Raw genomic sequence first — 25772 nt, 5'->3', positions numbered from 1 at the left:
GGTGCCACTCCCACCGTGGTTAACGCTTGAGAATTCACTGCTTTCAACTTCCCCACATCCCTGTCTACTTGTAATTCTAATCGTTGGGCTTCTGAATCAGTAATGAAATTATGGGTGGCCCCTATGTCAATCATGGCCTTGATTTTCTTTCCATTCAAAAGTAGATCAACATACATTAAACCCTTCTCCTGAGACTTGTTGGTAACTACTTGGCGTTCTAATGCCCCAAAAAATCTCAATGCTCCCACCATATTTTGTTTTTCTTCTGGGGTTGCTATCGAGGTTTCGGTTTCCTCTCGAAGGGCTTTTAGAGCATTTACAGCCTTTTGTTTAGGGCACTCCGCCACTCGATGCGGTCCCATGCAAAGGAAACATGATACTGGCAACCGACGCTCCCCACCACCTATTCGTCCACCCCTCCACTCCTTAGTCATGGGCGCTCTTTTATCTTTCCAAGAACTATTTATCTCCTTGTCCCTTCCCCCATTTGTGGGCTTATACACTTTATTGGGTCTGGAATCATTATTGGTGAACATGGGGAAATTTCACTTCCCAAAACTGTCTGAAAAATCATCCAACCGTTCAGCAGTGGCGAGGGTGGAAGAGAGATCACTAACACCTTGTCAGCGCAGTTCATTCTTCGGTCATGTCTTCAAATCTCGGAGAAAATGAAATAGCCTATCTAATTCGGTCATTTCTATGATGTCCAACATCAAGGCTTGATATTCTCGTACATAACTCCTTATAGAGCCGGTCTGTTGCAATTCCATTACTTTGCACCATGCTATGTACTCTACATTTTCTGGGTAGCATTGGGTCTTCAACGCATGTTTCAACCCCTCCCAAGTGTTAATGACACACTTATTGTGCTGAATATCATTCCATTTAGTTCTCCACCACAATTTAGCATCCCCAACTAGGTATACAGTTGTCATATTTACTCGGTCCGCTTCTAGATCCACTCGTGAGCACATGAAGTAGTGCTCCATATCAAAGAATAAATTATCCAGTTCCTTTATATCTCGCATACCCCCAAAACTTTTAGGTTCCGGTACCTTTAATCAAAAACCCTCACTTGGTTCTGCAATTGGCCTTCAAGCTATCTGTGTCACTGCATTCACTTTCACCGTCATCTCTTGTAAATCCCTCTGAACTTGGTCCATAGCACTCTGGACATTGCCCATCTCCTTCAAATCTTCCTTCAAAGCAGTGATGGACTCCTTAACATCTTCTGCAAGGAAATCAAAATTATCTGTTAGCTTCTACAAGGAGGCCTCAAGCTCTATTGGCTCTCCCCATTGGGATGAAAGAGATGACAATATGCCCTCAATATGTTCCAGAGCTAACAGATAATTTTGAAGGAGATGGGCAATGTCCAGAGTGCTGTGGACCAGGTTCAAAGGGATTTACAAGAGATAACGGTGAAAGTGAATGCAATGACACAAATAGCCCAAAGGCTGATTGCGGAACCAAGTGAGGATTTTCGATTAAAGGTACCGGAACCTAAAAGTTTTGGAGGTATGCGAGATGCAAAGGAATTGGATAATTTCTTCTTTGATATGGAGAACTACTTCATGTGCTCACGAGTGGATCTAGAAGCAGACCGGGTAAATATGGCAACCGTATAACTGGTTGGGGATGCTAAATTGTGGTGGAGAACTAAATGGAATGATATTCAGCACAATAAGTGTGTCATTAACACTTGGAAGGGGTTGAAACATGCGTTGAAGACCCAATGTTACCCATAAAATGTAGAGTACATAGCACGGTGCAAAGTAATGGAATTGCAACAGACCGGCTCTATAAGGAGTTATCTACGAGAATATCAGGCCTTGATATTGGACATCATAGACATGACCGAATCCGATAGGCTATTTCATTTTCTCCGGGGTTTGAAGACATGGCCGAAGAATGAATTGCGCCGGCAAGGTGCCAGTGATCTCTCTTTCACCCTCGCCGCTGCTGAATGATTGGATGATTTTTTAGACAGTTCTAGGAAACGAAATTTCCTCATGTCCGCCAATAATGATTCCAGATCCAATAAAGTGTGTAAGCCTACAAATGGGGAAAATGATAGAGAGATAAATAGTTCTTGGAAAGATAAATGAGCGCCCATGACTAGGGAGTGAAGGGGCGGACGAACAGGTGGTGGGGAGCGTTGGTTGCTGGTCTCATGTTTCCTTTGCATGGGACCGCATCGAGTGGCAGAGTGCCTTGAACGAAAGGTTTTAAATGCTCTAAAGGCCCTTCGAGGGGAAACCGAAACCCTGACAACAACCTTAGAAGAAAAACAGAAAATGGTGGGAGTATTGAGATTTTTGGAGGCATTAGAGCGCCAAGTAGTTACCAACAAGTCTCAGGAGAATGGCTTAATGTATGTTGATTTACTTTTGAATGGAAATAAAATCAAGGTCATGATTGATACAGGGGGCACCCATAATTTCATTGTTGATTCAGAAGCCCAACGGTTAGAATTACAAGTAGACAAGGATGCGGGTAAGTTGAAAGTAGTGAATTCTTAAGCATTAACCACGGTGGGAGTGGCACCTAAAGTAGCCTGCCAAATGAGGTCGTGGTCTGGAACAATTAATTTCACCGTGGCACCCCTCGATGACTTTGATGCGGTATTGGGGATGGATTTTCTTAAAGTGACACGCTTAATGCCGATCCCAGCTGCGGATTGTCTTGTGATAATGGGAGATACACCTTGTGCGGTTCCCGCAGCCTACAACACTTTCGATGAGAGGAAGTTGCTGTCAGCCCTTCAATTCAAGAGGGGAGTAAAAAGGGGAGAACCTTCTTTCATGGTTTTATTAGTAGTTTCAGAAAATGAAAAAATAGGCGAATATTCAGTTGAAATTAAGGAAGTTTTAGAAGAGTTCAAGGAGGTAATCCCAAAACAGCTACCCAGGGTTTTACCACATCGACGACGGATTGACCACGAAATTGAGCTTTTGCCAGGGGTAAAACCGACAGCACGTGCCCCTTATCGAATGGCGCCGCCTGAGTTAGCTGAACTTAGAAGGCAATTAAATGATCTAATTGTAGCAAAATTCATCCGCCCATCAAAAGCACCTTTTGGGGCCCTTGTGTTATTCCAAAAGAAACAAGATGGAAGTTTGCGTTTGTGTGTACATTATCTAGCTCTTAATAAGGTGACGGTTCACAACAAGTATCTCATTCCGTTGATTGCCGATATTTTTAACCAGTTAAGTACAGCCAAATATTTCACTAAACTGGACTTGAGATTGGGATATCACCAAGTGCGCATTGTAGAGGGAGATGAACCTAAGACCACTTGTGTCACCCAATATGAAGCATTTGAATTCCTTGTCATGCCTTTTGGGTTAACAAATGCACCTGCTACCTTTGGTTCTTTAATGAATCAGGTTTTTCGGGACTACCTTGATCAATTTGTAGTCGTTTACCTTGATGACATAATGGTTTACAACACATCCTTAGCAGAACATAAAGATCACCTTCGGCAGGTTTTTCAAAAACTCTAAGAAAATCAGTTATATGTAAAAGGGGAGAAGTGTGCTTTCGCTCAAAAGCGTATTAAATTCTTGGAGCATATCATTGAAAAGGCCAGATACGGATGAATTTAGCAAAACTACAAACCATCAATGAATGACGAGCACCTACATCCGTTAGAGAACTACGATCCTTCTTGGGGCTAGCCAACTACTATCGAAAGTTTATAGAGGGGTACTCTAGAAGAGTTGTATCATTAACAAATTTACTGAGGAAGGGGGTACCATGGGGGTGGTCAGAAGAGTGTCAATCAGCATTTGTTAAATTAAAGGAAAAGATTGTAGGAGATCCTGTGCTAATCCTTCTTGATGTGACAAAGCCATTTGAAGTACAAGCAGACGCCTTAGACTTTGCATTAGGGGGAGTTCTTTTGTAGGAAGGGCATCCAGTTGCTTTTGAAAGTAGAAAATTAATGGGAGCCGAACGAAACTATACAGTGCAGGAAAATGAGCTTCTCGTTGTGGTACACTGTCTCCGGGTGTGGAGGCACTATCTCTTGGGGTCCAAATTTGTGGTAAAAACCGATAATGTGGCAGTTACTCACTTTTTGTCACAACTATGACTAACTTCAAAACAAGCCCGTTGACAGGAGAAGCTAGCTGAATTTAATTTTGATTTTGAATACAAAGCAAGGAAGACGAATGAAGTGGCTGATGCTTTAACCAGAAAAACCGAATTGGCAGCATTGAAACACATACGTCATTTATCAACTAGTGGGGTGGCGTTACCTTTGAAAGATCTTATTAGGGAACATTTAAGTAAAAACTAGCAAGCATAGACACTGAGCAAACTGATAGAAGAAGGGAAGACACGACAATTTTGGGTAAAAGATGGGCTGATAATGACTAAAAGCAGGAGAGTCTATGTGCCCAAAATCGGAAACTTGAGGAAAACCTTACTGAAAGAGTGTCATGATACATTGTGGGCTGGTCATCCCGGATGGCGAAGAACTTATGCATTGATTACATAGGGGTACGATTGGCCAAATATGCAAGACGATGTGATGAGTTATACCAAAACTTGCTTGATCTGTCAACAAGACCAGGTAGAAAGAAAGAAAACCTTAGGTTTGTTGGAGCCATTGCTAGTTCCTGCAAGGCCATTGGAGAGTGTCTCTTTGGACTTCATTTCCTTATTGCCAAAAGTAGAGTATGACACGATTCTGGTGGTGATTGATCGGTTTTCAAAGTATGCAACTTTCGTACCAGTCTTGAAGCCATGTTCAGCAGAGAAGACAACTCAACTATTCTTCAAGCATGTGGTGAAATATTGGGGTGTTCCCGAAAACCTAATCAGTGATAAGGATGTCAGATTCATTGGGGGATTTTGGGATGAACTCTTTCGCTTGATGGGTTCAAACCTTAATCCGTCTACCAGCTCCCACCCGTAGACAAATGGTCAAACCGAACATTTTAATGGGATGCTAGAAGAATACTTGCAACATTTTGTTAAGTCAAATCAGAAGAATTGGGTTCCTTTACTGGACACGGCACAATTCTGTTTTAACTCTATGAAATCTTGGGAACGAACTGTCCTTGTGTCTCGATTCTTGTCTCCCTTCTCTTTCCCATTATAAGCGTGGTCCTTGTCGCCTCCTCACTTTGTTGCACTTCCTTTTTTTTTCTTTATGTTGTCACTCTCGGTGTATTCACCTTTAGTGTTCTTTTTTTTCGCTTTGTTTTTACCGCTTTTTCCTTCCGGTGTTTGTGCCTTTTTTTTTCCTCCCTCTTATGTTTTCTGCTGTTCCAGCGCCTCTTCCTTCCCGTTGTTTTGTTTGCGCTTACTTTTTTCTTGTTTTCTTTCTCTACGTTGTTCTTTCTCCCCTGCAGCTTTTTACTCTCTCGTTTCCTTCTTGTTGTCCTTCTAATCTGTCCTTTACTTCTTCCTTTTGCTTTTTTTCACTTGTTTTCGGCTCTTCTTCCCTATTTGCACATCATCTTTCTATTCCGCCATGTCCTGCGACCCTCCTTGTAGCTGTCGCTTTCCTTTTCTTGCTTCTTTCCGTCTTCTTTCTTGTCCTCGTTGGTTACTACGTTGATCTTGTTTTTTTCTCCATATTTTCGCTTTTTTTTTATCAACCTTTTCTCTTTTTGATTCTCACTTTCCCTTCAACCTTTGTCCCTACACCTCTTCCATTTTCCTCCCACCGGTTGCTTCTTTCGCTCTCCTTTACTCCGCACCTTTATTCCGTTCTCCCCTTTTCCTACTTGTTTTTTCTTCTTTTCTAATTCACCACCGTTTCGGTCCTCCCTTCTTTGCGCTTCTTGTCTTTTTCCTTTTTTGATCTTGTTCATTTTCGCCTGCCCTGCACTCCCCTTTTTTCTTTTTCGGTTTTCTTCCCCTTATGCACCTTTTGTGCATTTGCCTCCTTTCCCTTCCTTCCGTTGCTCCCCCCCTCCCCTCTTGGTTTTTTATGGTTCGCTCGTCGCGGAATTTTCATCATTCTTGTCGCGAACTTTGACGCTCTGTTATTAGTCCTCCTGTCTCTTGTCGCCTTTCTCTTTTTCCCTCCTTCGTTCTTATCTGCTCCCTTCTTTTTTCTTTCGTTTATTGGTATTTTTCTTTTATTCTTTTTTCTCTGTCCCTGTTGTGAATATTCTGTTCCCCCCTTGTTACTTTGCACTGGCTTCCTCGCGAGATTTCCAACAGCCTCTCCCTCGTGTTTGCGTCTTTCCTTTTTTGCATAGCTTGGTTCGTTCCTCTCCTTTTTTCCTTCGTCTCGCATTTTTCCCATATTCCGTCATTTTCACCTCCCGCTCCTATCGTATAGCTTCCTCACCTCTTCTCTATCCCCTCTCCTCTGCTTGTAAAAACCTTTTTGAGATTGTGACAAGGCAACAACCAACTCTCCTGCACACTTTGGATGGTCCATACAAAGGAAATTACCCGAAAACATACCAATTCACAAAGAATTTGTTGCAAAACATCGAAGTCACTTGAGCTTAACTAGAAAAAGAATCAAAGCACATGAAGAAATGGGTTGACAAAGGGAGACGACCACAACAATTTGAAACTAGAGATTAAAGAACAAAAGGTAGCATGTGCATTTGTTAACCCAAAAGACATGACAAAGAATTCAAATGCTCCATACAAAGGAAATTGCCCGAAAGCATACCAATTCACAAAGAATTGGTTGCAAAACATCGAAGTCACTCGAACTTAGTTAGAAAAAGCATCGAAGCGCATGAAGAAATGGGCTGACAAAGGGAGACAACCACAACAATTTGAAACTAGAGATCTGGTTCTTGTAAAAGTGGTTTAGGAGATCATTGCAGACAAAGTCGTCAATGCAGAAGGTCGTCAACAACAATAATATCTGGTTCAGTGGATGGGGTTGGGAGAAGAAGGGAACAGTTGGGAAAAGGAAGAAAACATTCAGCATGCCATACAAAAGAATGAAGATTTCAGAAATTCGAAGACAATGACATCAGCTTCAACATCAGCAGAGTGAGGAGGCCTTCTACAACACATCGACAAGGACGTCAATAAAATGAGTGGGGGGGGGGATGTTAGGGAGTGACAATGTAATGGGGAAAAGGAGGAGAGAGATACTGCTATAATTGTATTCTCCAGGGATTTAGAATGAATATATGATTATTTGTGTTAACATTTGTATGGTTATTCTCTTGGATTTGAATAATACGAGTGGTCCTTTTCATTATGGTGTTTTGTTGCCTTGGATTGTGATATACCGATTGTTGTAGCCTTATTCCGTGAATGTGAATATATTGCTCGTGTGATATCAAATTGTTCCTTGTTTCTCTTGAGTATTGAGACTCACTTGTTGCTCGTGCTTGCAGGCTTGAACGTGTGAGGTTTGGCTGACTCGCCAAGGGAGAGTTCTCAACGAGTGCCGCACGACCCTTACTTGAGTCCTATTTTTGGGGGTCCGTGACAGTTGCAATTGGATCAGTCATTGTATTTCCACTACTTCATTCTCTGTGTTGATTAATGATTGCCCTACAAAGTTTTCCACATCTTTGCTTGGTTTGATGCAAGGAGATCCCCTTGCCCCCCCTCTTATTTATGTTGATTATGGAGGTTTTGGGCCACATGATAACCAAGGCAAATGAAGGTGGCCTTCTTTAGGGGCTTAACATTGGAAGGAGCTGAGATAATTTGTAGTCTCCCACCTCTTTGCAGATGACACCATTATTTTCTGCAATGATCCTGTATGAATTCTTAACCTTAGATGCATCCTTCTTGTGTTTGAAGCAGTAACAGGTCTGAAGGTGAATTTGAGCAAGAATGTTATCATTCCCAAGTGTCCTTGTGTTTGTATCTCCCTTTTTGCAGAGATTCTCATCTGAAACCTTGGAAGCTTCCCTATTTCTTAATTTTGACTGCCTTTGGGAGCCAAGTTCAGAGACAAAGGTGTTTGGAATCCCATTATTGGCATATTTGAAAGAAATCTGGTTGCCTGGAAAAGGATGATCTCACTATGGGTGGTAGACTCACCCTTATCAAAAGCACCTTAGCCAACCTCCTAGTTTATTTGATGTAATTGTTTCCCATCCCCAGTGCAGTGGCAAATCGATTGGAAGGCATCAAAAGAAGATTACTTTGGGTGGATGCGGAACACAATAGAGGAATTCAAATATCATCTTGTGAGGTGGGAGGTTGTCAAACAACCCATGCAAAAAGGAGGGGAAGGTCTTAGGGTGAGTTTGGCCCCCATTTTTTGCCTCAAATTTCCCATAGCAAAAGCTGGGTCTAATGTGTTTGGTAATAAGCTTTTCCAGCTTTTAAAAGCCAGCTTTTAGCGTTTTTGGAGAGCTTTAAAAAGTTACAAATTTGCAACTTTTAAAAGCTAAAAGCTAGCTTTTTCTCCAACAAATTATTCTATTATTTGTTATACTTGATTTTTTTTTCCAAATATTACAAAGTTATCAATGCATTAATTATATTTCCTAAAAATAAATATCCATTTTAGTCATTTAAAATACTTTTAGGCACCTTACAACTTTTTTACAAAACACTCAAAGCCAGCCTTTTCTTTCTAACAACTCTTTTTTTTACAGGGGGTCAAAGATTTTTTCATGTCTGAGAAGAATCATTCATGGCAGGAAGTTATTGCTTCAAAATATGGCCTCCATCACAATGGTTTGGCCTCCAGAGAGATGATTGATGGCTATGGTACAAGTGTTTGGAAATTCATTATAAAATGGTGGGAGAACTTTTTTTCTCACATTCATTTCAATATGGAAAATGGGGAGGATGTGTTCTTTTGGTATTGTGGTGTGGTGGCTCCTAACTTAGCACTTCATTCCGGTCTATTTAAACTTTATAGACTTGCCCATGACAACAATGCCCTCATTTGCCATCACTAGGAACGCTCAACCCATAGGAACATTCAGAAAGTTCCCCTGATCAGAAATGTTTTTGATTGGGGGTTTGATACTCTTATTGATTTTTACAGCAATATCATCCTTGCTTTTTATGCATTTTACATTGCTCAAGTCCTTAATCTTTCTTTCTCTAGCTCTAGCAAGTTTAAATATGTCTCTTTCCACTTCTTTTGTATCTAATTTAGCATATAAATTATTACACGATCTATATTTAGCTTCAAAAACAACCTTTTTTGCATCTTTTTTCTCCACTTTATACTTTTCAAAGTTTTCCATGTTTATACATTTTTTCCATATTTTATACCAAATTCTCTGTCTATATAACTTTTTGGATATCTTGGTCCCACCACAAACTTTCTTTGCTATCCAAGAATCTTCCTCTTGATTCACCTAAGATACTAATGCGTGCTTATTGTACCGTGTTGGTGGTTGTTCTAATGACCTCTACAAAGAGAGCTTCAACTGATATGTTTTATGTACAAATCGCAGCCATCAAATTGGTTGGATCCTCCAACTACCTTTCGAGGTCTCACGTTGTGCCTGTGTATATTTATGTGAAAGGAAAGTCCAAATATCTGCTGCATTCTTGTCCATCTCCAAACCCCAAGAATTAGAAGATTGGATGAAAGAAAATAACATATTGCTTGTGTGATTGTGGAATATCATGGAGCCACAAATTACTGATAACATGGTGTTTCATAGAACAACCAAGGCTGTTAGGGATGATCTTCGTGAAAGCTTCTCACAAGATAAAAATCAAAGTTGTGTTTTTGACCTAAATGAAAAGTTTCTTATATATGACCAAGAAGGTAGGTCCATTATTGAGCATTATAGTACTCGCAAGGGTGTGTGGGACAGTGGGAGGAACTTAACATCTATCAACTAGTTAGTTTGGACATTGAGATGATTAAGAGGTAAAAGGCAAATTTCTTGGTTGCCTAGTTTTCACCTGGGTTGACTCCAGAGCTTCAAACCATCTGCGATCAGATTCTTGCCTGTGAATCCATACCATCTATGAATGAAACACATGCTAGAATCAAATGGGTCACCAAAGATGGCTCTCAATCTTTTTCTCAAGCTTCTTCACGTGATAGCTCATCCACGATTAGCTCTTAGCACTATGTTTTACCATGGTCAAGGAAGTGTTGGAGGACAAGGACGAGGTTTGGATGGCAGTCGTGGAAAAAGTAGTGTATCGGGATGAGGAATTCATCACGCCAATTCTTGCATTTGCACACATTATGGCAAGGACAAATCATACTATTGATGGATATCCAACATCCATCAATAGTCTTGTCAATAGTAATTCTACCATAACACTTCAAATGCACTTGGCCACTCTATTGGAGAGTTGAGTACATCAATCTACCATAACAATCTTGTCTACATAGTTCACCAACTTCAAACCCGATCTTCCACATCTATGCCCCATTCAAGTACAACCGAGCTTCTTGCCTCTTCACCCTCCTCATGGGTTATTGATTGGTGCCTCTTCCCATATGGCAGGTAGTCCTAACTTACTTCATTCCACAAATACCCCTATTTACACCACATAATTACTAAAATAGCCTATTTCTTCTAACAATTACCTTTGAGCTGTTGAAGTTAGTCCCACTTTAAATGGTGAAGCAATCTAACAATTTATTTAAAACTGGGTTGGGCATTGCTTCAATTCTAACTTTATAGGAGGAATTGGAAACGGCCTAAAACTTAAAGATGCAAAGTGAAATTAACCCCTGTCAAAATCCGAACTTATAGACTGTACTGTACTTTCAGAAATTTTGTTGAAATAACATGGCAACAAAGAATGTCTTTTCCATTATTGAGCAAATAAGAAGTCTGAATGCAAGGGGCACATCTAAGGAAACTTGCAAAACGACTAGAGCAAAGGACCCAATTCCTAATATCTGGATTCTGGATAAGCTTACCAGTAAGAACCACTACCAAACACAGAAACATGGAATATATCTGCTCAGTCATCAACATAAAACTAATCTTCAACAAGTACAAGCTGACTTCTGAAACTCAACATAAAAACTATGCCAAAAACACAATATGCAACAGAAAATATTTACAAGGATGCAATGATATACTGAATTAAAAACAGGTAAATGGCTTGCCTGCAATAGTCAAGGAAATATTGTCCAAATTCTGGCCTTGAAGAACATTGCCTTCAAGAGTGCGTACCATGGCGAAGGCTGAAATTGCCAACTCTATATTCTTTTTTCTTTCAAATCGGTTGATGGAGAGGAAATTATGCCTACATAAGAAAAAAAATAAATAAATAAAATAATTAGACTAAGAGTTTTTCAAGGGAAAAAAATATTGTCAAAAGAAATATTTAGACATGGCATTTTGACAGCAATCCTACAATTCGAACACAGAGAGATATACAATCATGTTTGTTACTTAAAAGCATTGGGTTCATTAAACTGGTCTATGTTGACTGCTGGATAAAGAACAGCTGGTTGAATTCCCTGAGCATGAAGGTTTTTGAATGTATTTGCAAAAGTAGATGCAGTAAACTTGCTATTAACAAGGATCAAATCTGCCATTCCTGCATGTCCCAGATGCAGTTTGATTACAAACTTTATAGAATACAAATACTCCTGTGAAATAAAAGGAATACATCAACGACTCAGACAACAATTCACATGATAAACACAACACAGACCAGTTGTTATTTCTTCTATGAAGTCGATAGGTTTACGATACATCCTCCTAACAAAAGTTGTGTGTTGAGCCAGCAACAAATCTGGAAAATGGCAATAGAATACAACCTGAAGAAAATGTGAAACATGTAAACATGAATGTTACCACAATACTCTGAATCACAACTAGTGTAAAAGCAGAATTACCTTTGAAAACTTCTTAAGTTTCATCAATGGAATTACAACAGAGACCTGATCAGCTAGTATAATGTCAAATGAAGACCACAAGAACAGTACACAAAAAGCAACAAAAATGCACCGTAGATATGCGCATATGGCATGGAGCCGGTAGAAAATATGCCGCGGTAGGAAAGCACCATACACTGTAACTGCAAAGGCACCTGGAAATTGACATTGATAATATAATGTACATGCACAAAAATTGACTGAAGTTTTTAGCAAGTGCAAAAAAGTATATTTAATGGCTCAATATTATTACAACTAACAATAGAGAATTTGACATGCCTTTATATGCCACAAATGATAACTTCATGTATCTAAAGTAATTTCATATGGTTAATCAATCTCTCTTCTCAATCACAGAGAAAATACAAAAGAATGAAGCATGTTACTCAAAAAGCCCAAACTACAATCAATATGTCTTTTTTGGAAGCCCAAACCAAGGAAGCTTCACGACTAGGAAATGCACAGCATGCATCTAAAGTAAAGCACATCCTTCATATGCCTCAAAGGACAACTGCTATGTTCTGACACTACCTCTAGGGCAAGGTATTACCTCATTAGCACCATATTCTGTTCCAGAAAACATGACCAGTGGTTCCAATAGGATGAACAGATTATTTACATAATTACATGCAAAGCCATTCACGTAAATGTCATTATCACTCTTTTTTTTTCATTCACTTGAGATTTTGCTTCACATATAAACAAGGAAATGCCCTCACTTGAATTCCCAAAAAAAAGACTCAAAAAACTCCCAAAGAATAAAGAATCAACTCATCCTTCCAACAACAAAATTGCAAAATTTTAGCAAAATTGGTTATCCCAAATTTTGAATTTGGGGACATCTTAAAATCAATGCTTTACCAAATTAATTTAGCCTCAAACAAATTAGCAGTTAAACACTGGAAATTTTATTTCAAAATACAATTACTAAGTCCTTGGTAAATAATTGGTTAGCTCTATGTTGACTTACCCAACTTGATCCAAAAATGTTCGCAAACACTTAAAATAATGAAATGAATTTTTTATATACTAAATTGGTGATTTCTAATCATTATTTGTATACTTTGTAGGATCTTACAGTTGTACTATTTATGTCTTGCAGACTCAATTTATATTTGTGCACATTTTTCATATTTTTCAATTCTCTTTATATTTTTTACATTATACTAGTAAAGTCCTTTTGAGAGCTTGACAGTGAAACAATTTGAACTTACAGCTGGTGATTGTCTCCTAGAATGGTTTATTTGTATGATGTCGATAAGTTTAGAATGGATGGACTACATGTAGTTTAGAAATTACACTTGATTTTTCTTGATTTTATTTTATTTACTAATTTTATAAATTTTTAAAAAGACATAAAACATTGAAAAAATATTGATAAATTCTTACCAGAAAGAGTCTCCTCAAAACATTGAGATTGGTCATGATGTGCAGTAAAAATATGAACATTGTGTCCATGGGACACAAGTCCCAAAGCAGCATCAACAATTAATCTTTCTGCTCCACCTATATATCAAAGCAAGATAACCAAAGAATAAATACAGCATTAAATGAAAATCATATTGTATCTGCACTGCAAGCACATCATAAGAATTCCTTGGATATAGTTTATTTCCCCAGAAATAAGCCCAAAACAAGAACCAAATCTTGGAAAAATAATTTAAAAATAATAATAAACACCTTTAATTCAATTTTTTAAGATGACAATTTATGTTTTATGAAAGAAACAAGCACCAGCACTGGCATCACTACACCAGCAGCAGCACACCACCATTGCATTCCACTTACCACCCAAACAGCCCACTGCGCCACTGCTCTCCACCTTCCCCACACTGCTACAGCTGCCACCATGTCCTCACCCATTGCCAACCCTCACTTGCCACTAACCACCTCCAATGCCCAAATTTTTTTCCTTTTTTTTAAAAATATAATAAATATTTAATAAGACAAAAAAAGGAGAGTATAAAAAGAAAATATGATATCCTCCAAACAATAAGAAACAAACTAAAGCAAAATCATGAGTTCACACTCAACAGTGCAAGATCTATCATAAGTGAGCTAAGGTTATTATGCAGTGGATCAAATTCTTTAAAACAACAAGAGAAAGGAAGAAGGAAATTATTTGGCACAAAAATTGGTTGTGAAAAGCTTGATTTAAACTTTGACTTTGAGGATCCCTAGAGGAAGTGATGAAGGGGCATAAACTTTGAAAAAAATAAAAATAAAAATATCGCACCTATTTGGTTGTCAAAAACATTTTCCTTGTCACATTTTTTAGTTTCCAAAGAATTATAAAAATTTCAACTTATTTTTTAGTTTTTCAAAATTATACATATTAAAAAGGTAAAAATAAAGAGTTTGTTTAAATGTGCAAAACAATTTCCCATTTCTTATTTCAAAATTTCAAAATAATTACAAAAAGACAACTTGTTTTTCAATTTTCAAATAATTATATAAGGTAGTTTGGGATCACAGATTTTGGGGCTTGAATTTGGATTTGTGTGAATTTGAAAGAAACTCAAAACATGACCCACACAAATCAAATTCCAAGATCCAGATTTCATGCTCCCATATGCAAAATAAGAGTTAGAAATCTAGGAAATAATGAAAAAAATGTTTTCCAACTTTTCTATATAAATTTGGAAAATTGAAAAACAAGGTAGCAATATTAACTGTTGGCTGTAATTTTGATCCGTATTATCCACCCTTTGATTTCTAAATATCTCTAATCACAACTAGAATCCATATTTCCAAGGTAAAATTATCAAAACCCAAGAAAGAAATAAAAAATGCAATAATATAATCCATACAACATAATTTAGAAGTGCTTTTGAGACTTGTTTCTCAACTGCAAATCAAATGCCTTAAGCAAAGTCTGGACTCTAGAAATCAAAACCAATGGAAGCTCATGTCTCACACTCTGAGCATTCCACTAAAGCAGAAAGCAAAATGCTTTAAGGCTTGCATTAAGTCTAAAATATGTACCTCATGAAATTAATCCACTATTAAAAAAATAAAATAAAATTGGTCAATAAGTTAAATGATGCAATAATATTACAGAACACTTGAACTCCATTAATTACATGTAATGCATGCATATTTGCAAATGCTTTCAACCTTTTCCTTCATTATTTGCCACTCTGCCTTAGTGGAAGATTAAATTTACAGAGTGGCAGATAAAACATAGTATTTCCCAGTTAACTTTGACGAGTTTGAAATCAGAACTGATGACTGATACAACTAATTACTGACCAAAACACTTGCACTAATGAATTGTCTTAAACTACTGTTTGTGGAGGGCCGAAGAGATAATTCAAACCAAATGTAGGATCACCACAGTACTATCTATTGACTTCTATCTTATCCAATATATTTACCTTTTATGCTGCTAAATTTGTTGATTTGTTTCTTAACAAAATTAAAAGTTCATGAGAGTCCCTCTCATCATAGATAGACCAAAAAGGAAAAAAAAAAATTATATGCCAAACCACATGCAACATTATTTTCTTCCTTTGTTTTGCCCTGTGACCGTTTGTCATGCGGGCATGGGATGGAATACCATCATGTAAATACTAGTATAGGTTTTGTTAATGTAGGGTGTTAATGCCTTAGTGTAGAATAGGAGTCTGACTCCTCAGACATTTTGATGTTTCCTAATTCCAAAGCTAAAATAGCATATAAAGCTCTTTAGCGGAGGGTGAGTGTTCATCAAACTTGTAAAACTCACTAGCTTTTGTAAACTTATTTAGCCTACTTGCCTCCGTGTCTTACACACATTGCTTACGAAGGTGTTTTCAATGAATTATGTTGCTTCAATGTTTCACCGCTTGCTTGCCATTTGCTTTCATGAATTGCTTACTACTTCCACTTACTTTTCATTCAACTATTATGAATGTGCTCTTGTGGTAAACCATGGTAATCTTTGACTGAATAGTCAAGCAATAGTGCTTTAACTAGTGTTCCATGAGCCTTCACAAGGTGTAAAGTGTTCGGCCCATGATCTTGGTTTGCTACATGAATTTAGTTGTCTTCATAGCGGGATTGTGTGAAGCATGGGTAAGAGATCATGTCAACAAATATAAAAAGGGTTGAGGCGATAGAGGCGCAAGCTGATACAACCAAAAAGGGGGCCATGGAGATGGCCAAACTTGCTAAATTTGTTGATGCATTTGAGGGATCACAAGAACATCAACAAAATTCTATGGTGGAGATCTCAAAGGACCTCCATGTGATGATAGAAACTATATAGTCTTAAATGGTAGATCTGATCGCCAAGATGAACTTATGGTACTTGCTATGGGTAATTCCAACACTATGGGAATGGAATATAAAGGAACAAAGGTGTTAGAACCCAAAACATATGGGGGTGTCCATGATGCTAATAAGTTATAAAGCTTCTTACTTAACATGGAGATACTTTCGTAGGTGAGGACCAACTCAGATCAGGCGAAAGTATCCATGGAAACAATGTACTTGAGTGGTGATGCTAAGTTGTGGTGATTAAGTACGATGAAATTGAGAATGGACATTGTGTAATTGATTGTTTGGAGGCCCAATTCTTTCCTGAAAATCTTGAGTATAATGCTTGACAAAAACTACGAGCCCTTAAGCACCCGAGTATGACTAGGGAGTATGTGAAATAGTTCTCTACTTTGATGTTAGATATCTGGGATATGTTGGAGAAAGACAAATTGTTCTATTTTTTTTAGGAGTTGAAGCAGTGAGCAAGGGCAGAACTTAATCAACAAAGAGTTCAAAAACTTGCCTAGCACGTAGGTTGCCGCAGAACCCTTGAGTGACTATGCTGGAGAGAGTTCCAAATGTCCAAAGAGAGTGGCTTGGGTGGAAGTAGCAGGAAGACTTTCAAGAAGCGCAAACCCCAAAATGGGGGAGCCAACACCAAGGCAACCACTTCAAAGGAAGCTTTAACGTCTCAACTATATAACACATCTAGTGGTAAGGGTACAATGACATGCTTCATACGTCGAGTTCCTCACAAAGTTGTTGATTGCCTTCATATGTCATCACTCAATGCTTTACAAGCTTCCATTGCAGAGGGGGCACTATAGGATGATAAGGATGGCAAGGAAACCTCGAGGGTTGGTGCAATGCGGCTACTCAATGTATTGGAAACGTAGACAAAAGAACCAAAAGTTGCCTAAGTTAAAGGGTCAATATTTGTGGATCTACGGATTAATGGGAACAGCACCCGTGCTATAGTTGATACCAGAGCTACCCATTACTACGTCTCACAAGCTCACAAGCAGAAGTGCAGAGACTCGGCTTGAGCTTAGAGAATGACTCAGGACACATGAGAGCAATTAACTCCTCACCAAATCCTATATTGGGAGTAGCCAAACAAGTGATTGTAAAGCTTGAACAGTGGATAGGACATGCAAATTTCACAACTTTGTGGATGGATGACTTTCAAGTGATTCTTGGAATGGAATTCCTATGGGAGACTAAGGGAGTACCGAAGTCATTTGCTAGTTTCCTTTGTCTGATAAGAGACCACCCTTGCATGGTGCAAGCGATTGTGAAGAAAGGGGATGATGAGAAGTTCCTCTCACCTATGCAACTCAAGAAGGGTTTGAGAAGGGGTGAACAAACATACTTTGCCACATTGGTGGTAGATGAAGACATATGCTAAGGGTGGTTGCCTACTACCATCCAAGCTATGTTGGATGACTATAAAGTTGTGATGTTAGACAAGCTATCTCACAACTTGCCTCTACGATGGGGTGTGGAGCATGAAATTGAGTTATTACTAGAAGTGAAATCGTCTGCTAAAGAACCATATCAGATGGTACCCCCAAAGTTAGCAAAGTTGAGGAAACAACTTGATGAGTTATTGGAAGTAGGCCATATAAGTCCTTCCAAAGCACCGTTCAAAGCACCGATTTTGTTTTAAAGGAAACATGATGACAACATGTAAATGTGTATGGACTACCACGTGCTCAACAAGGTAACTGTGTGCAACAAGTATACCATTCCACCGATTGCTGGTTTGTTTGATTAGTTAAGTTATGCAAAGTACTTTACCAAACTTAACTTGCGGATAGGTTACTATCTGGTGAAGACAGCAAATGGTGATGAACCAGAGACGATTTCTGTGACATGGTACGAGGCATATGGATTCTTGATGATGCCATTCGAGTTAATGAATGCACCAATGACATTCTGTACCTAGATGAACTAAGTATTTCATGCGTACCTAGTATACCTAGATGACATTGTTGTCTATAGTTTCATTATATCTACGAAAGTGTTCAACAAACTAGAGAAGAACAATCCTTATGTGAAAAGGAAGAAGTCTTCTTTAGCTCAGTGGAGAATGAAATTCCTTGGTTATGTGATTGAGGAAGGTCATATACGAATGGATATGGAGAAGGTGAGAAATATTGGAAGATTCCAACAACAATGAAGGAGTTTCATTCCTTTCTTGGCTTGCCAACTATTATCGAAAGTTTGTGGAGGGCTATTCGAGGGGAACTGCCCCATTGATATTTCTACTAAAGAAAGGTCATAAATGGAACTGGACAAAGAAGTGCTAGCGAGCCTTTGACAACTTGAAGGAAGCTATGATGCGAGATCCAGGACTTGCTTTTCTGGATATCGTGAAACCCTTCAAAGTACAAGCGGATGCTGTCTTTGGGAGAATCTTGTTACAAGATGGGCATCCTGTTTTTTACAAGAGTTGTAAGCTTAATAGAGCCAAGTGGAAGAACATAGCTCAAGAGAAGGAGATGCTAGCGGTGACGCATTTCCTTCATGGGCATTACTTCGGGTCGAAGTTTGTGGTGAAGTATAGATAACTCGGTTGTTAGTCACTTCTCTACATAGCCAAAGTTATCACCCAAGCAAATTTGTTGGCAAGAATTCCTGGCGGAGTTTGATTTCTTATGTGAGCACAATGCAGGGCGAATTAACCAAGTCGTGAATGCACTGAGCAAGAAGGTCGAGCTTGCGACCTTATAGGATGATGACACAGTTAACAGTGACAAAGATTACCACAACAATGCAGGAGCACATTAAGGAGAACCTTGCCAAAGATCCAATTACCCAAAATCTCATGAAGTTGGCAAAAGAGGGCAAAGCGTGCCATTGGTTAAAAGATGGATTGGTGATGACATTCTAATCGACTTTTTGTGCCTCAAGCTGGAGATCTGAGGAAGACACTGCTGAGAGAGTGTCATGACATCATGTGGGCAGATCATCTAGGATGATATTGCACTTCGGCGTTGCTGAAGTAGGGGTATACTAACCACACATGCGTGATAAGGTGGTCAAATATACATGAACTTGTCACACTTGCTAGCAAGAAAAGATGGAGTGGAAGAAAATTGCTGGACAACTGGAGTCTCTTTAAGTACTAATGAGACCATGGGATAGTGTCTCCCTTGACTTCATCGTCAACCTGCCTAGAGTGGGAGACACAAGGTCTATGCTTGTGGCTATAGATATGTTTTCAAAGTACAATACTTTTATGCCTGCACCAAAATATTATTTGATAGAGGAGACAGCACAATTGTTTTTCAAACACATTGTGAAGTATTGGGGTGTTCCCTACATTGTCGATGACCGAGACTCAAGATTCATAGGCAACTTTTGGATAGAATTTTTTAGAATCTTTGGTTCACAACTTTACATCTCTTCGAGTTTCTACTTGTAGACAAATGGACGGATGAAGAGATTCAAAGGGCTACTAGAGGAGTACTTGCACCATTTTGTCACTGCCAATTAGAAGAATTGAGTGCAGCTACTTATGTGGCTCAATTTTAACTCAAAAACCAATAAGAGCCCTATTAAGATTGTTATAGCCCAACAACCATTGTTACCTCATGCAGAGGACAAGCCTTATAGAGAAAAGAGTCCAAAAGCATACATCTTGACCGAAGAATGGAGACAAAATGCGAACATTGCCCAACCTTAACTAAAGAAAGCTTCCGAGCAAATGAAAAGGTGGGCAAACTATGGGAGAAGATGGTTGCACTTTAACGAGGATAACATGGTGCTTGTTAAGCTCCATCCTGAACAGATCAAGTAACTAGGAGGTCGAGATATGAGACTACTTCCCAAAAAAGAAGGATCACTGCCCATCTTAGTTGAAGCCAGGAAGGCTACTTACAAGGTTGATCCTTTGGCTTGGATGAAAGTGCATGCTGTGTTTCATGTCAATTGTCTTAAGTCATTTAACACCAAAACTGAAGATCCAAGCAAAAGTCAACCAACCAAAGCACCACTGAAGATAGCGCAACCTAATAGAAAAGAAGTTGAAGTCATCGTAGCAGACAGAGAGTTCACATCATCAAGGAAGAAGTGGCACGAGTTCTTACTGAAGTGGAATGGCCTTGGAGATGAAGAAATCAGCTATATTTCAGCTAAAGACTCAACCATTTGTGGACAAAGTTAAAGACTAAGAGATTCAAAAGGCTACAAGAGGAGTACTTACACCATTTTGTCACTGCCAATCAAAAGAATTGATTGCAACTACTTATGTAGCTCAATTTTAACTCAACCACCAATAAGAGTCCCATTGAGATTGTTACAAGCCAACAATCGTTGTTACCTCATACAGTGGATAATCCGCATAGAGAAGAGAGTCCAAGAGCATACATCTTCACCAAAGAACGAAGACAAAATGCGGAGATCGCCCAAACTTACCTGAAGAAAGATTCCAAGCGAATGAAGTGGGCAAATTAGGGGAGAAGACCGTTGCACTTCAACAAGGATAACGTGGTGCTTGTTAAGCTCCATCCTGAATAGATAAGGTCACTACGGGGTCGAGATAGGAGACTACTTCCCAAAAAAGAAAGATCAGCACCCATCTTGGCTAAAGTCAAGAAGGCTTCTTACAAGGTTGATTCTTCGACTTGGATGAAAGTGCATACTATGTTTCATGTCAATTGCCCCAAGTCATTTAACACCAAAACTGAAGATCCAAGCAAAGGTCAACCAACCAAAGCACTACTAAAGATAGCACAACCTAATAGAAGAGAACTTGAAGTCATTGTTGCAGATAAAGAGTCCACATCATCAAGGAAGAAGCAGAATGGCATTGGAAACAAAGAAATTAACTAGATTTCAGCTAAAGACTCACAACCATTCATGGACAAAGTTAAAGAGCACCTAACATCAAATTCTACGAGGACATCGACCGCATAAGTGGGGAAGAATGTTATGAGCTAAACTTGTTCACGGCATTATGCTTGCCTGTGATAGGGTACCATAATGTAAGTACTAGTATAGATTTTGTTATGTAGGGTGTCAATGACTTAGTGTAGAATGGGAATATTACTCAGACATTTTGATGTTTCCTAGTGTCATAATTAAAATAACGTATAAAGATTTTTAGGGGAGGGAGAGTGTTTATTAGTCTTGTAAAACTCACTTACTGTGTAAACGTGTTTAGTCCACTTGCTTCCTTTGCTAAACACACGAATGCACGGTCCTTATGGAGGATAATTCATGAATTAAGTTACTTCAATGTTTTCCACTTGCTTTCAATGAAAGCTTATTGCTTCAACTTACTTTTCACTCAACTACTATAAACATGTTCTTATGTTAAGTAACAGTACTTTAACAAGTTCTTCACGGTCCTTCACAAGGTGTGAAGTGTTCGGCCCATGACACTAAACTACACCACAATCTCAAAACTGAAATTGAAAAAACAACAAAATTTTGTTTAAATGAATATCACAGATTAAGTTGCATTCAAGGACAGAACTCAAGCAAAAGACTAAGACTTCTCCGACAAAAAAAAAAAAAAAAACGTCACGCCAAAGATAACCCGTATACACTTGGGAGTCCTCAAAATTGCTCGACTGCCCTTGACAAATGTAGCTCCTAAAAATTTGTTACGAGATTGGTCGCCCTTAAAACACCCAAACACAGAAAAAGCTCAAGAATTTTCCATTTCTCCACAGCCAACCGGGAGAGGCATACCATCGTAGGGAAATTCAAAGCGGGTCTAAATGGGCATATGGGGTTTCATCAGATATCACTAAAGTAATTAAAGGATACGGAATCGATCTACAGAGCTTACCAATCATTCATCAATTTTCAAAATACAACGTGTAGAACAGAACAGAGTCTGGGATGAGGAAATTGTGCTAATTGATCAATTCATTACCTATGCCAAGATCGGGATGAATGATGGCGATGTTCATCTTCGAGGTATCTTTTTTTCCCATCACCAAAAATTCAAGAAACTCCGGCTCGTTTAGAAGACGAATTCTTCAATCGAACTCAACGAACTGATAACGCGAAACATGAACCACTGGAACTCAACGCTCAAGAGAAAATACAACTGATCAAAGACAGCACCGTCTATCAGAGAAAGAAATTTTTGAAGAATAATAAGACAAAGCAGATCCAGAAATCTGCAGCATCAACTGAATTTCTGAAGAAGAAGAAGAAGAATCAGCTCCAAAATTTGAGAACCAATTTTCCGAGACACGACATAGACGGAGCGAGGAAATGGCGTGACCAGCAGATCAGACAAAATACGAGTGAGACGGAGACGGAGACGGAGACTAGCAGAACAGACCAGAGATGAGAGTGGAGAGCTGGGAAGTCACGCTGAAGTGCGAGGCTCCAAATGCGAGAGCAAGAGCAGAGTCTGTTGGGTTATCCCCGTCAGTTGTGAAAGGGCTGGTGTTCACTCATCAAGGGTGAGGAAAAGGCTTCCCCCGCAAACGAGCTTTGGCTGATGTTCACTTATTAAGGGTGAGGGAAGCCTTCCTCCTTAAACAGCTTTGTTCACTTAGTAAGGGTGAGGGAAAGTCTTATTCATTAAACTAACTTTAGAAATTAAAAATATTAAATTATTTTTAAGTGAATTTTATTATAGCCTAAAACCCATCTTTTTAGTGCTATAACCTAAAGGATGTTAGAAAAAGAGAAGAGAAGATGAAATAATTTAATATTCTCAATTCCAAAAGTTAGTTTAAGGAGTTAGGCTTTTCCTCGCACTTAATAAGTGACCATCAGCTTAGGTTTTTTCTCATACTATCCATTTTATCAAGACTCCGATTCCACTTCGTCCTTGGTCCGATTGAGTTAAAATTTAGAGAGGAGGTTCACGACTCAATGAACTACAATCTGAATGGTGGAGATCAGGTTTTAAGTTTGGGAGTTGAGATTTGTGTCTGTGAACAGTAACTGCGATTTTGATATATTCTCTTCAATTCTCTTTGTATTTGTCAAGATTGATGATATCTTAATGAGATATTGTTGATTAAGGTGTAATCCCAAGAGGGAGGGGGGGGGGGAATTAAGTATTTTAAAAAATTCTTTGAACCTATTTACCACTTAATTCCTATTTGTATATTAACAAATCAAATGTTGAGATTTATTTCTGAATTAAATTTAATTCATCAATGAGTTCTTTTTACCTAATTAAGTATATGTAGAGTTATTCAACATATACATGCAATACGAATAATAAAATATAGTGCGGAAAGTAAAGAGTTAAGGGAAGAGAGAAGACAAACGTAATTTTACGAGGTTCAGCCAACTCGGCCTACGTCCTCGCCTTGGGCAACCCACTCAAGGATTCCACTATAATCCATGCTCCTTAAATTGGGACGGAACTTCCCTTACAATCCGCTACCTACAAGAGGTACAACTTCCTCCTACTTCGTTGCTTACAAAAGATACAACTCTCTCCTCACACTCGGTTCACAGACCAAACCGTGATTACAATCAAATTTGTAAAACACTCAAAGTTGCTTCCAAAACAAAGCTAGTGAGTACAATTCAAATTCCTAATACATGATCATATACTGAAACTTGAAGTTCAGAATGTATGAAACTATACAATCGTTTATGAATGATATGCTTCAACACACAATTCTCTTTTTATCAAATCTCCCAAAATATTTGTATGAGTAATAGCTTTGAAGACACGATGCTCAATTATCAAATATGATCTTTATAAAATGAGTCTTGAATAGTGTAAGATCTAAATCAAAAACTTTCTTTCAAATGTTCCATCGCACCACGATCTTTGTAATATGCAAATATATATACGATATGTATACCAAAGATCAAAGTCCTAATGTAATATATTTAAGAGAATATCCCTCAATAATATATCGTGATGAACACTAAGAATATTCAAATAAGTAGATTTGTAATATTAAAAATATCAAGTTTTGAATGAAAAACTCACTTGAATCAAAAATATTTAATCAATAACTAAAGCTCTTCTCAAGTGGTAATCTTCTCAAAAATGATTTACCATATGCATACTCATGTTCAACTTCTTAACAAATATTCAAAAGTAGATTTTGCAATGATAAGCTTTATAAAAAATAAATATACTCTTGAGTCAAAAACTATTCAACTAATAGTTAAAACTTTTCACAAGTAATGATCTTGTCAAAAACAATCGTTATATGTATATGCACACTCAAGATCAATCTCTCTAATGATATTCAATAACAAGTGATGAAATGAGAAACTCTTGAAAATATTTAACTCGAATCACCAAACCTCAACACCAAGTTGAAATCAAGATGTATAAGTGAGATCCCTTTTGGTTTTTTGAGTTGATTTGCCCAAGGAAGATGACTATAGGTTGGAGTGTAGGCAATTGTACAGAAATACGTTAAAGTCTCAATTTTCTTTCAATAAAATGTTCTCTTTTCTTCACGTTGATCTTTTCTTCTAACTCACTTGGGTTTAGATGATGTATATATAGGTGCTTTACCCTTAGAATTGATTTCAACCGTTGGATCAAAGAAATAGCTCGCGTGTTCTTTTATTAAAAAATAAATTTTTAAACTTTCCCGAAGATTTAGACGACTGAGGTCAAGGGCCCAAACGACTGAAGTTCCTTAAAGTTTTGAAAAAATAACCTGGACACAAGGTCATACGACCGAAGTTTGGGGTTCAGATGATTAAAGTCTAAGTTCAATCTTCTGATGTGCTCTTGCCAGGTTCTGTGTTTCACCATTAATTTTTTAGATGACTGAACTTAATCTTTGGTCTTCTAAAGAAATTCTTTAGACGACTGAGGTTATCTTCAGTCTTCTGAAGTGCAATCTTCAGATGACTGAATGATGAGTTCAGTCTTCTGAGGTGCAATCTTCAAACGTCTGACACTGAGTTTAGTCTTCTAAAGTACCTATTTCTTAAATTTTTTCTTTATATGTTGAAAAACTAATTTCCTCTCTTTCTCAGCTCTTTTATAAAAACATTTACAGGGTTTTAAAAATCTTTCTAAGTCCATGAATGTCCCCTAATGATGTCCATGAGATGCATGAGTCCTAAAGTCATTCTAGGGTATATGTTGAGTCTCAAATTAAATCATATGAAAATGTAAATACATGAGTTCTAAGTACCCATTCCCATGATGTTCTTGAACTTGGTACTTGCATCTTCATTATTGTACTCTTTGAGTTCCGTGGATCTACCAAGTTATGTATGTTTTGTTTTGTATGGCCTCCATGACTTATTGTCCTTCCGTGCATGCTAAGTATAGCTCTTGTTCACAATCTCAATGCACATATCAAATACCAAGTGATTTGTCATTATCAAAACTGGATTGGACCCATAGAGTCAACAATCTCCCCCTTTTTGATGATGACAAATACACGAGCAAAAATATATATATATATATATATATATATATATATATATATATATAATGGGTTACGCCTAACAAGGCTCCCCCTCAAATAATGCATTAAATAAGTGAAAATATGCTCATTTTTGCTCCTGATTTTTCAAACAATTTTGCTATTGTCCTTCCCCCCCTTTGCATAATTAGTTTTGCCAACAATAACCAATTTTACGCTTTTTTTTTATCCCCCTTTTGACATCAACAAAAAGGTGTATAATAAAAATAACATTAGTGGACATAATCTTATGTTCTTAAAGTTTAAAACTTGTTCAACCATTAGATTTAAAAAAAAAAAAAAAATTACTTCTCCTCCTTTTGACATCAACAATCCCCCTTACTAATGCATAAATTTCAAAGATTATG

The 25772-nt window shown here is 38.1% G+C and overlaps 1 protein-coding gene across 2 annotated transcripts in view; it reads right to left on the bottom strand.

The window, feature by feature from the left end:
• Nucleotides 1-22542, bottom strand: part of LOC131157230 (uncharacterized) — a 33635-nt gene extending 11093 nt beyond the window's left edge. Inside the window, exons 1-6 of one of the 2 annotated variants that reach the window (XM_058111214.1) lie at nt 21912-22542; nt 13169-13285; nt 11741-11934; nt 11557-11662; nt 11292-11439; nt 11003-11142 (exon numbers count right to left, since the gene is read on the bottom strand). In XM_058111214.1, the coding sequence (XP_057967197.1) occupies nt 11003-11142; nt 11292-11439; nt 11557-11662; nt 11741-11934; nt 13169-13285; nt 21912-21972 (766 nt within the window). In that variant the 5' untranslated portion in view covers nt 21973-22542. Of the gene's footprint in view, nt 1-11002; nt 11143-11291; nt 11440-11556; nt 11663-11740; nt 11935-13168; nt 13286-21911 lie in introns of those variants that run through there. The other variant, XM_058111215.1, reaches the window with a different exon arrangement.
• Nucleotides 22543-25772: the final 3230 nt, after the last annotated feature.

The sequence above is a fragment of the Malania oleifera genome, chromosome 6, assembly GCF_029873635.1.
Source record: "Malania oleifera isolate guangnan ecotype guangnan chromosome 6, ASM2987363v1, whole genome shotgun sequence".
Classification (NCBI taxonomy): Eukaryota; Viridiplantae; Streptophyta; class Magnoliopsida; order Santalales; family Ximeniaceae; genus Malania; species Malania oleifera.
The sequence above is the reverse complement of the archived record's forward strand: the minus strand, read 5'-3'. Positions and strand labels throughout refer to the sequence as shown.